Source organism: Protopterus annectens, chromosome 4.part1 (assembly GCF_019279795.1).
Source record: "Protopterus annectens isolate FY-2018-M chromosome 4.part1, PAN1.0, whole genome shotgun sequence".
Classification (NCBI taxonomy): Eukaryota; Metazoa; Chordata; order Ceratodontiformes; family Protopteridae; genus Protopterus; species Protopterus annectens.
Genome location: NC_056734.1, coordinates 849,942,866 through 849,955,103, shown reverse-complemented (window position 1 = coordinate 849,955,103; position 12,238 = coordinate 849,942,866). Strand labels below are relative to the sequence as shown.

Below are 12,238 nucleotides of genomic sequence, written 5' to 3'. Positions count from 1 at the left end.
ATCTGGTCCTGAGGGACTATTTGGATGACTCTTTTTCTTAGCAGCTTTGAAATCTCAACGCTGCTTCTTCCCTTTGACTGGGTGGAACGTCAGGTAAGCTTGTTAGGGGAGCGGGACAAAGGTCAAAGGGGATATGATAACCTCTGGTTATTATCCTTTGTACCCAAGAATTGGTGGTAATTGTTAGCCAGGCAGAAGGGTACAAAGAGAAACGACCCCCAACCACTTCCAGAGGAAAGCAGTTGGGCCACTCTTCAGGAGCGCTGGTAGGAATGGCCAGGGAAAGAATCCCTGGAACCCTGGTTATGTGGACCCCCCCTGCCCTGAAAGGGGTGTCTTCCCTGTGAGTTTCCCCCTCTGCCTCTAGGGGAGAACTCAGCCTGTGTGTCACGGAAAGAACCTTGAGACTTTTTGTACCATATCTTACCACTCTTCTGGTTTCTGGAGAAAGCCCATTGACGGGAAGAATAACGGACACCCACAGCAGAAAGGGTCTTACCGTCCTGTTCACATCTGGCCAGTGTGCTTTTAACCTTGGGTCCGAACGACAAGGCTTCGATGGGAGCGTTGAGAAAGGAAGCCTTGAAGGGTTCCACGAAATTACACAAGTGCATCCAGGCATGTCGTCTCAGAACAATGCCTGAACCTGCCGCTCTAGCTGCTCCTTCTGTGTGAGATATCAGGCACATGGAGGAATTAGACATCGATTCGATGGTGGCTAGCCGAGAGGCCACTTTGTCACGGACCTCATCAAGCACAGCTCCAGCCAAAGTTTCAGAGAGCTCAGAAATGAAGTCTCTTTGAAGCCTGGTAAAATGTGCCATATAGTTCAGGGACCTGACTGCAAAGGTTGCCGATGCAAAAGTAGGCTTCTCTATTCTGTCCAGAGCCCGGGACTCTCTGTTGGGTGGATGGACAGTCTGGTTTTCTTCTTCTACCAGGTCCTTTTTAGTTGCGGCCGCCACCACCAAAGCATCTACAGGAAGACCTTTCGACCAATGGTGATCACTAGCAGGAGGGGACAAAATTTTATCTGGCCTCCGGGGAATGGTCTCAACAGTGTCAGGAGCCTTCTATGCATGCTGCACGACGAGCCAGACAACTTAATCGGCAGGTGGAGTAACCCAGGGGGTAGGGGGCCGGGCAGGAAAGACCTGCAGGAACACAGACTCTTCAGAGGTCGGGTTAGAGGGCTGCCAGTCACCTCTCTGTTTAAGGATTTCAAGGATATCACCAAAGGATACCTCAGAGGGTGATCGAGGGGACCCTTCCCCATCATCAAAGTCTGTGTCTTCAGTAAGGGAGTCCATGTGATTCCTCCTGCATGAGCTCTTTTGATGATCTTCCTCAGAGGGAGAAGCTGGGGACGACAGCTCAAAAGGGGTCTCCTATGGGAGTATGTCCTGAGGCCCTTGCGCCTGGTGTCTGCTAGGAGTGGCTTGTGGACATTGCGGTCCAGAGAAGGGCGGGGAGAGTGATAGCACAGGATCGCCAACCGACGCCAGAGCCTTCTCCATTAGCTGGAAGGCCGGTCCACCTGAAGAGGGATAGGGGCCCAGGGCAGAGGTCACCCCTCACCTAAGTGGCTCAGTCTGCTGACTCGGAGTCCCTGGATGGCTGTGAAACACCAAAGTATGGACGCCACAGCTGACATCTTTGGGCCGTGACTCTCCTACCACAAAGGCAACTGCGGCTCCTTAGTGAGGTCCATAAAAGGAACCACAGTGGGGGAAGACTGTGCTATATCAAGGGGTTTCAAAGGCAATGAAGGAGGAGAATAAGTAGGGGTCTTTGGTAAAGGGTGATCACTTCCTGAGGAAGAATAGGTCCTGGGGGGTGGGATACCTCTGGCCAAAAGGACTTGATCCACAAGCCGCAACACATCGTGTTCAGAGAGGCTTCTAGCGGATTTCACGGACATAGCTGAGGGAGAGCCAGGTCTATCCAAGGTCAAAGCAAACTCGGTGCCCGCCACGGAGGTGGTCTGCACTGTGAACAACGGAGCTGTACTGGACTGAACTACTGGTGTCTGCACTGAGTAAATTATCGGTGCCGAAGGCATGGCCTGCACCGACGTTGAGGTCAGTACTGAAGTGGTTGCCAGCGCTAAGGCCTGAGCCAAAAACATTGGTGAAGAAAACTGAATGGTCGGTACAGAGAGGGTAGTCGGTGCTGTGTAAGTTGTCAGTGCCGAAAAGGAAATGGGTGTCGAAACATTCGTCATAACAGACTGCATCGACTGGACAGTCGGTGCTGATAAGGGAGTCTGAACTGAGGTACCGATGTGGTATGGGGCACACTAGTCGGTGCTGAGGTCGCCGATGGCCTTGGTGCCGAAGGTCTAGGCACCGAAAGCGCTGGAGCCAAAGAAGTCAAATCTGAACTGGAAAGCTTAGCTTTCATGGGTCTCGGTTCCTGAGGGTCCCCAGCTGGGGATGAAGGAAGAGGCTTGGCCTTTTTATATTCATCACTCTTTTTCTTATGGGATCTTGGAGGGGTTGAAGCCTCCGACCCAGAAAGAGCCTCTGAAAAAAGGAGATTTAAGTAGCCCCTTCAATATTAATTTATTTTTCCTCTCAATTAACGTCCTGTTAGAGAAATTCTTACAAATCTAGCAAGGCGGGTTAACTGTTAAATGAGGCACACCCAAGCAACAGACACACAGGGAATGTGCATCTGAAGTAGGTAATTTATGGCCACAATCTAAACATATTTTAAACCCTGGGCTACCTTTTTTATCTGTCATGTTAAAGGAAAGAAAGAAAGAAAAATCAGAAAAATACCAGCAATGGTACAAGAAATACCCGAAGGTAAGAAGGAAAAGGGGTTTACTAACGATGGTAAAAAAATTACCTCACGGTAAAAAGAGAGGAAAAGGGGTTGAAAAGGATTCAAAAAAGGGTAGTAGCTAAATGCGATAAGATAAGAGATAACTAATAACTTTTTGTGAAAAAAAGCTGTCTTAGAACTTAGTACGAAGAAAAATACTGTACTTAGCTCAAGAGCAGTAGCTTGACACAACCGAATGGCGATGCGGCAAACGAAATCTGAGGTAACAGGGAGAGGGGAATTCTGGGTAAGAGTTTTTAGCTCGAGAGTTTGTAGATGGCACGAGCTTGGAAGATGGTCGGCTCGGTTCCGAGGTTGGAACCGATACCCACATGTAAGGACTGAACGAGGATTAACAATATCAGATGGTTAGTTCTGTCTGGATTAGAGGCCAAAAGAAATGCAACAAATTCAGACAAAGTATGCTGGAGAAAAAAATAAGTTGCCAAGAGATTTCAGTACCAGGGAGGGAAGTCCTGAACATTCTGTGGTCAGATTATCTTGAAATAAAAAAATAAGTTATGTTCTTACCATAACGTTCCATCTAATTCTTCATTAACCTGTGGGTCTTGGTTCCGACCCTCAGAACTGACCAGCCACTTCACTAGCTAAAGATTCCAAGCTCGAGCTTCTCGCCCCTACCCATAATTTCCCACTCCTCCAGATTACTTAAGATCGAGTTTGCAACAACAGTTATCAGTCGTTAATAGACAGATAAAATAGATAGCCAACACAGGATAAAAATTAGAATGTCAGGAGCTAAGTAAGGAACTGTGGTTACTATGAACATATCCATCAGATCTCTTGAAGTCTTGGATTGGGTGAAGGGGGAATTAATGAAGAATAAAGACAGACAAAACAGATGGAATGTTATGGTAAGAACATGACTTCTTTATCTGATGTTGTCATCTTCATTCATTCATTAACCTGTGGGACAGAGTTCCCCAGCTGCAATAACCCAGGGTAGCCCTGATGGTAGGATATTCCAAAGTATGGCAGAACCAAAGGCACTTCTGCTCCTGGAGATGATGTCCAACTTATAATGTGCATTAAAAGTATGAGGGCTTGACCAAGTAGCTGTTGCACAAATGTCAACAGATATGCTTGACCAAAAGGCTTGGGAAGTTGCCATAGACCTTGTAGAATGAGCCTTAATCTGACCAGGCACTGGAATGCTCCTGGAAGAATAAACAATGAAATACAATCTTTCAACCATCTTGTTAGGTAGTCTTAGTAATGGGTTTACCTTTTTTAACATCTGAAAAGGATACGGACAACTGTTCAGACTTCCTGAAAGACTTTGTTCTATCTAAATAAAAACATTGTAGTTGTCTATGTACATTAAACAAAATGAAGAGTATACTCTCCCTTATTCAGAAAATTAGGAAAGAAAACAGGAAAGTTAACAGATCGATTGATATTATCTTCCCTAGCCACTTTAGGCAGAAAGGCAGGATTGGTACGAAAAGTCACTCTATCTTTGTGGCATATCAAGTAAGGAAATTCGCAGGAAAGAGCCTGAAGTTCGGAGATTCTTTTTGCTGAAGTACTAGCCACCAAAAACAACATTTTCCAGGAAAGATATTTCAAATCTACTGTAGCTGCTGGTTCGAAAGGTGGGTGGACTAGGTCTTGCAAAATTACAGATCTTGTAAAAACTGGAAGCTATACTCTCATTTACACAGATGGTAGATAAGCAATACAGATTAACCATAGCTAAACAAGTTCATACTAAACCAACATACAATGAGGTTGCATAAAAAAACTATCCAAGTCTCAAGAATCATGACTAAAGAGCCTTGGCAGAAATCCACTAACATCTCCACCATACTCACATAAAGTAGCGAGTTAACAGGCTGCTGAATGCAAGCTTTCCATTGCCACCAAGTCTGCTCATCCAAGAAGAAATGTCCTAGTAACTGGTGACTCCATCATCAAGCACAATGACACTGCAGGGCAAACATGACCTAGTGGTGGCTCATGTAACTGTGAATAACCAAAGGCTCTCAACACAGAAGGACAAGCAAGAAGACATACTAGAGCTTGGTAAGGGTAGGTCAAATATATATATGACTCTGTACCCAAATGTAATCCTACCACCATCCATAATGACCCCTAGGTAACAAGTTTAAGTAACTGGCTCTAACAGTTCTAGATGCAATAAGTACGAGTCAGATCAAGAATGTGTTAGCCTGGAATGAGATGAGTGACAACCCAGCTGGCTTTACTAAAGGTGGCCTGCACCTTTCACTCAGCAGATTCTGTATTCTAGCCAAAGAAATCATTGGCCTCATGCATTTTTTTGATACAATCTGCCTTCTGAGCATTCCAACAAGATGCATTTTTTTGGTACAATCTGCCTTCTGAGCATTCCAACAAGATAAAAGGGATCAAAGCAAAATTCTGATTTAGACCACATCAATGACAGAAAAGATCTCAACTATCTTGCAAGCTTAAAAATACCTTTATCAGTGTAGCAAGAGAAATTTGTTTTCAATATTTATTTGTACTAGGTAATTAGGAAGAGGCCACGGTGGTGCAGTGGTTAGCATTGTTGCCTGACAGCAAGAGGTTCTCCCTTTCGATTCTTGGCTGGAGCGCCTTCTGTGTGGAGTCTGCATGTCCCCCCGCGGTCGAGTGATGTTTAAAGACATGGAGTTAGGTGCGTGAATGGGTGTGCCTTCTTTGAAGGCTGGGAGTCGGGCTGGCAACTCGGCACCATAAAAATCCACTGCCAATCATTAGCGGACCGGAGTTCTGCTGTGGCGGACCCTAACCGGGAAAAGCCGAAAGACATTACTAGTTAATTGGGAAGAGTATACATCCACATGAAACATTTTCAGAGTCAGTCTGGCAGCACTTAACTACTGAGAGTTATAGAAATGTCTACCAGTACTTGGCAGTTTAACTCAATCCCAACATTTCTTTTCTCACTAAAGTATTCTTCCTGTATGATTTAGTTCACAGGAACCAGCTTGCACTTTATGAAATGTTCTATTCCCTTCCCTGAAATCGAAGCATAGCAAGGGAAAGCCCTCCCAACTAATTTTTAAGCTGAATCACTCACATAGTCTGGCAGAAGAATTTGTCTCTGCCCGAATGACATACCACAGACCCAGGGAAATTTGTTTTTTTTTTTTTTTTTTTTACCTGTCAGGTACTACCCACATGATCCCATGCTAGAGACTGCGCCATAATTCGTGTGATCCTAATGCTTACCCTTAGGCAACTCACAGTCTAATAGTTAAGGTTTCAGTAGCTTGGGTTGGGAGGGTTAGCTGTAGAATTCTAAAAGCATCGTCTCTGTGTGATTCCTTTACGAGCAGCTTCCTTCTGACAGAGGAAATTGTACCACTTCACTGTGACATACAGTGAAGTAGTGGTTACATAATGTACTGTATTTTTCTTTTTTTTACCCATATGGTTCACTTTTTCAGTTTGCATGTCAATGCAATTATGTATATTTTCCTGTAGCATCTGCACTAATTTACTGCTGATGGAAACAGATGTAATGCACATGTTAATTATTATCTACAGGAGTGTTATTCACTTCAGTAATTGCTAATGTATGTGCTTTGGGCACACATCCCTTCCAGTCTGTTGCTCTGCTTTGTCCCACTACTAATGTTGTTGCATTATAAAAGGGGCAGCACAATGAAGGAAGATGTTAATACATGGCCAGTACTGGAGGAATTACTGCTGACTGAGGAAGAATAACCAGAATACAGGGAGAAAAAACTCACAACACAAACTGAATAGAAGGTTTGACATATTTTAATGCAGAACTGCAGAACACTGCTGCACTGTAACAGAAAAAAAGGAAGTACAGTTGTGTAAGTAAAACTTAACATAACAGTAAATATTCGAATGATCACTGCTGTAGTAGCCTTAGCTATATGGGTTATATATATATCCTGCCAAAGATATAAAAGACGGACAGCTTCCAAAGCTTCAGGGCACATTCCATATATCTAAACTGTCAGGCAGCTCGAACTGACTAAAAGACAGGTTTGGCCACAAAGCCCTTCACAGCCTTTCCTCCAGTAGAGAGATGGAGGCTGAGTCCAGAAAGTACAATGCAAGGAAAAAAAATAATAAATGTCCACAACCTGGCATAAAAGAAAACACACACCAAAAAAAAGGGAGCAGCTACTGCAGCAGTGATCATTTAAACATCTACTGTTATGGCAAATTTTACTTATATAACTGTACTTTGTTCATCACATTGATCACTGCTGCAGTAACATTAGCTATATGGGTATAGTACCTTAGCTAACTACATTTGGGAGGTGGAAGGAGAATAGTCTAGGAGTCCCTAGAGAATGATCCTAGCAAAGTTTGATCTGGAACTATAGAAGGAATCAAGTCTATAGCATTTTGTAGAAGTACACACAGAGGACAAAGTAGCAGCTTCTAGAATAGTACTAGAATCTCATCCTTTCCAAGAAGCCATAGATAAAGTCAAGGTCCTGCTCGAGTGGGACTTGACCCTGTTTGGAATAGTTTTGTCGTGGTGAGTATAACAAAATATACAGCCTTAGACAGCCATTTGGAAATATTTACTTTTATTTATTTTATTTTATTTAACCTTTGTTGACTGGGTTAGTCCCACTAGGCTACAAGACTCTTTTCAGGGGAAACCTGAGGTGGTATTTACACTATTAAGGGAAATCTATCCCGGGCATCAGGAAACTTCACCTACCACAGCAATGTGCATGCGGCTGACAAGTGAGAAAGTACAGTTGTGTAAAATCTTACCATAAAAGTAGATGCCCTTCTCTTCACTGTTGCAGTATTTCTTACAATAGGGATCCCTTGCCAAGGGCTGGCAGACATCCGGCCAGTATACCAAAGCCTTTTAGTTGTCAAGGGTACACTGTACATCATGTGTATGCTCCCAACATACAGTGTAGAGCATGAAAGTTATACCTGAATGTATGACCTTGAGAACTGAGAGCCCCAGTAGGAATGCCAGTCCAAAGGTTAGAAAGGTAACAACCACATCCAGAAGGGAAAAGAACCAGGGGGAGTAGGGAGGCATTGAATACTGCAACAGTGAAGAGAAGGACATCTACTGTTATGGTAAGATTTTTCACAACTGTACTATGTCCTTCCATTTCACTGTTGCAGTGTTCTTTACAAAAGATTGAATGCAAATGCCCAGGAAGAAGAGAGGGAGGAGGAAGGACTGGCACAGCCCTGTAGAAATCCATGAAAAATGGCCCTAGCAAAACCATCTTTAGCCCTAGATATCACATCTAATTTACAGTGCTTGGCAAAAGTATGTACAGAAGCCTAGGTAGCTGCCTCAAGAATAGAGTTAGCATCTAAACCCTTGAAAAAAGCACCAGAAGAAGCCGCAGTCCTAATAGAATGAACCTTAACAGAAGAAGGAAGGCTCTTGCCATGAAAAGCGTAACAAAAAGAAATGGCGTTAAATATCCAAGAATAAATAGTTTTCTTAGAAACAGCCAGTCCTAATGATCTAGGATGGAAGGAAACAAAAAGCTGATCATATCTGCAAAAAGCTTTGGTCTCATCCAAATAAAATTTGAGTTGTCTGTGCATATCCAAAGTGTGCAAAACCTCACTAGGGAAGGGAAACAGTGGCCAAATGAATAGACTGATTAACAACTCATTCACCACTTTGGGCATAAAAGAAGGATTAGCACGAAGGGATACCCTGCCCTTATGGAAAACTAAAAAAGGAGGAACAGCCATAAGGGCTTGAAGTTCAGACACCTGTCTAGCAGATGTAAGGGCCAGCAGAAGAACGGTCTTCAAAAAACAATGCTGCAAGGAAGCTGAAGCCGCAGGATCAAAAGGAGACTGGGTCAACTTCTACAAAACAAAATTAAGGTCCCAGGAAGGAGGGACAGGCTTCCTGGGAGGTCTAATATGAAGGACATATTTAAGAAACGGTTTAGCCTTGAATCTACAGGCTATTTGCTAGTGCTAACAGCAGACAAGCAGAAAAAGCTGACAAGTGGGCCTTAACAGAAGAATATGCCAACCCAGCATTAAGCCGTTCACAAAGATAAGAGAGAACCAATGGAACATCTACAGAAAGTGGATCCAGGTTACGATAAAGACACCAAACAGAAATCCTCTTCTATTTGGATAAGTAGGATTTCCTAGTAGTGAGTTTCCTGGCCTTCTGCAGGACCCTACGCATGTCCTTAGAAAAAAGGTGTTTCTATGGAATCAAAATCCTATCACCCACAGTGTCACTTGGGGAGTGGACAGGTGGGTATGGATGAGAGATCTCTTTGTCTTGTGTGAGTAGGTCTACCCTGTGAGTTAACTTGTGATGATTGCCCTTGGTTAAACGTGGAAGAAGAAGGAACCCAATGCTGTCTGGGCCAAAATTGAGTCATGAACAAGATTTTGGGAGCATCCTACTTTATCCCGAAAAGGGCTTTTGGAATGAGAGGAAGGGGAGGGAAGGCATAAAGAAACATCTCATTCCAGGAAAAACAGAGGGCACCCACCTTCCAGACCAGAGGACATGAGATTCTGACACAAAAAAGAGGAAGTTGTCTGTTCAGATGGGAGGCGAATAGATCTATTTGAGGGGAATCCACTGGTGGATAACATCCAGAAACACATCCATGTGAACCATTCACTCATAGAATTGTGATATGGATCTGCTCAGAGAGTCTGCCACAATGTTCTGGCCTGAGGGAATGTAAATTGCCTGAAGAGTCACTTGATACTGGATAACCAGCTCCCACACTTGAGGTTTTAACCCACAAAGGAGATAGGATCTTGTCCCTACTTGCTTGTTGACATACCATATCACTGTGGTATTTTTGTAAGAACCTGGAGGGGCCATGGAGCAAAAAGAGAATGAAATGCTTGAATGGCCAACAGAAAAGCTCTCATCTCTCTGACACTGACATGGTCTTTCTTTCGTTGAAGTGACCAGAGGCCCTGCACTTTTAGACAGCTGAAGGAAGCCCCCATCCCATGTCTGAAGCATCTGTGAACAGCTCCTGAGAGGGGAGTGGAGGTTGAAAAGGAAGCCCTGGATTGAGTGACAACTGCTGAATCCACCAATTAAATTCCAGCTTGAGGAGCAGTGGAAGAAGCATCTGCTGCATAACAACTGCATTTAATAGAGTAGCGAGCCACCTGAGAAGACATCTTCTCCAAGTCAGGAAGGTCAGGAATAACTTGGCAAGCCTGAGACAGAACAGCCAAAATATATCTTGTCATATGGGTCTGATAACTGACAGCCCTAAAAGCAAGGGTAGCCGAGGTACATACCTTCTTACCTAGTTTTTCCATAGTTCTGTTGTCTTCATCAGAAGGAAGCAAGTTTGTAGAAGGCAGTAACTTTGATGGCTTGTTAAATACTGCAGACACCACAGAAGGGTCAGCAGATGGGCACTTATAAAGGAACTTGTGATCATGAGGTACCTTAAAAATATTATCAGGTTTTTTTCGAAGCAGGGGGCTGGTATGCAGTAGAAAAGGCATCTAACAAAGCAGCCAGAACAGGAGGAACAGCAGAAAGTGCAGGAGAGTCCATTTACAAAAGCATGCAATACCTCTTGTGAACCTAAGACACCTGGACACAATACCATTTGAAAAATTCCGTCATTCTGGAAATTGTTTTCCCACAGGAAATCTCATCAAAAGGAGCGTCAGGACTAGTGGGCTCCTCTTCCTCAGAATCATAGTCTAAGGGAGAAGAAATCTGGAAAGAACGGGCAAGAGATTCCTCTTCCGCCTTCTCCTCCTCAGAAGAATCTTCTTCCCTAGGCCTCTTAAGAGAAGTAGAAGACCTGGGGGGGGGGGGGTGTGCTGGAACAGAAACTCCTTGAGGAGGCTTCAACACCATAAGGCCATTAAACAAACCTTGGGAGAAATTCTGCCATTCACTCTGAGGGTTCTTAGGAGCAGGAGAAACACGTTTAGTTTTTTGTTTCTTCTTTAAAGAGATGTCAGTCTTGTAAAAGTTAGAAGGCTCAGACCCCATACAATACTCCATAATGGTAGATGGTACCTACTCCCTGAATAAAATCTGAGGAACTCCCCTACGGCCTTTGGCAATAATCAGCCATGGCTCCCTCTGAACATCAATAGACATCTGCAAGGCTTCCAGGGACTTGCTGGCCTCTGAAGCAGTCACAGTAGAGGAATCCAACAGAGTTGACAGGCGATCTCCAGGCTTTCACTAAGCTCGAGACTGACTTCCAGTGGAGGTGGCAGAGCCAAAGAATCAAAACTAGCTTTCTTGGCCTTCTTCTTTGCAGATGGCTGACCCTTGGTGTGTGAAGTTCCTTCCATGGCATCTTTTGCCAAAAGCTTAAGACCTTAGTTTTCTAAATATATGACCAAAGAGGAATGCCGAATATGCAGTCTCTTCAGGATGAAACCCTGACAAACAGAACAGGATGTACGGTCATGGGAAGTACCTAGACAAAATAAACACTGCTCATGGCGATCTTTATGGGGAATCTGCCTCCCGCACTTGCATTTACCCTTTCTGGATGACACGAATGCCACAAGCAACAAAAACAAAGGAAAAAAGATAAGAACAAAACCTCAACGAGGCACTTATCTGAAAAATGGCTTAGTGAACCAGAAAATGAGGCAAGCATTCAGACCGACCATCAAAGAAGGTGTCTGAACTGTCGGCAAAGAAGTTCTGAGGATGACACATTCGGAAGTCACCAGCTTTATGCCTTCAGCTGTACGTGGGAAGCATGCGTGTGATGTACGGTGTCCCCTTGGCAACCTAAAGACTTTGGTATACTGGACAGACATTGGGCCACCCTTGGCAGAGGATTCCAATTGTAAGGAACAGTCTTTGTTATACTGGACAGACATTGGGCCACCCTTGGCAGAGAATTCCTATTGTAAGGAACACTGCAACAGTAAAATTGAAGGACATCGTCCATTCTGTTCCTGGCACAGTGGCAGCTGGGAGAACAGCATACAAAACATGGCGACAGAGGTGTGTGTGTGTGTGTAGCAGAGGTGAATGCAGACTTCTCAGAGTTGTTTTCAGAAGTACAGGAGGAGAGATTTGATGTGGAGAAGTGAGAAGGAGATCAGATAGAAGATACGGAATACTTTTTTTTTTTTTTTAATTTGTTTGGAAATTTGAGGGATGACGAGCAACAACAGGAATATGTTATTATTACAACTCTCCAATCAGGAGGGGTATAGGATGATATATTGGAAAAACCTGTAGACCAGAGTGAGCCAGAGATATGGAAAAATATACCATGGGGAGAAAATGATGGAAAGAATTAATATCGAAGCTGGACAAGACTTTAAGAAAAGGATATCTGCAGATGTGGTCAGTGAAAAGAAGTACGAAAAAAGAGAAACAAGAAAACAGAAAAAATGGAAATAAAGATGTATTCAGCAAGAATTCAAAGTAAAGAAGAGTAAA

General features: G+C 43.8%; 1 protein-coding gene across 1 annotated transcript in view; it reads right to left on the bottom strand.

The window, feature by feature from the left end:
• Positions 1–12,238, bottom strand: part of CTC1 (CST telomere replication complex component 1) — a 1,463,250-nt gene that overhangs the window by 774,645 nt on the left and 676,367 nt on the right. The window contains exon 14 of the mRNA XM_044070869.1: positions 10,107–10,311. Within this exon, the coding sequence (XP_043926804.1) occupies positions 10,107–10,311 (205 nt within the window). The remainder of the gene's footprint in view (positions 1–10,106; positions 10,312–12,238) is intronic.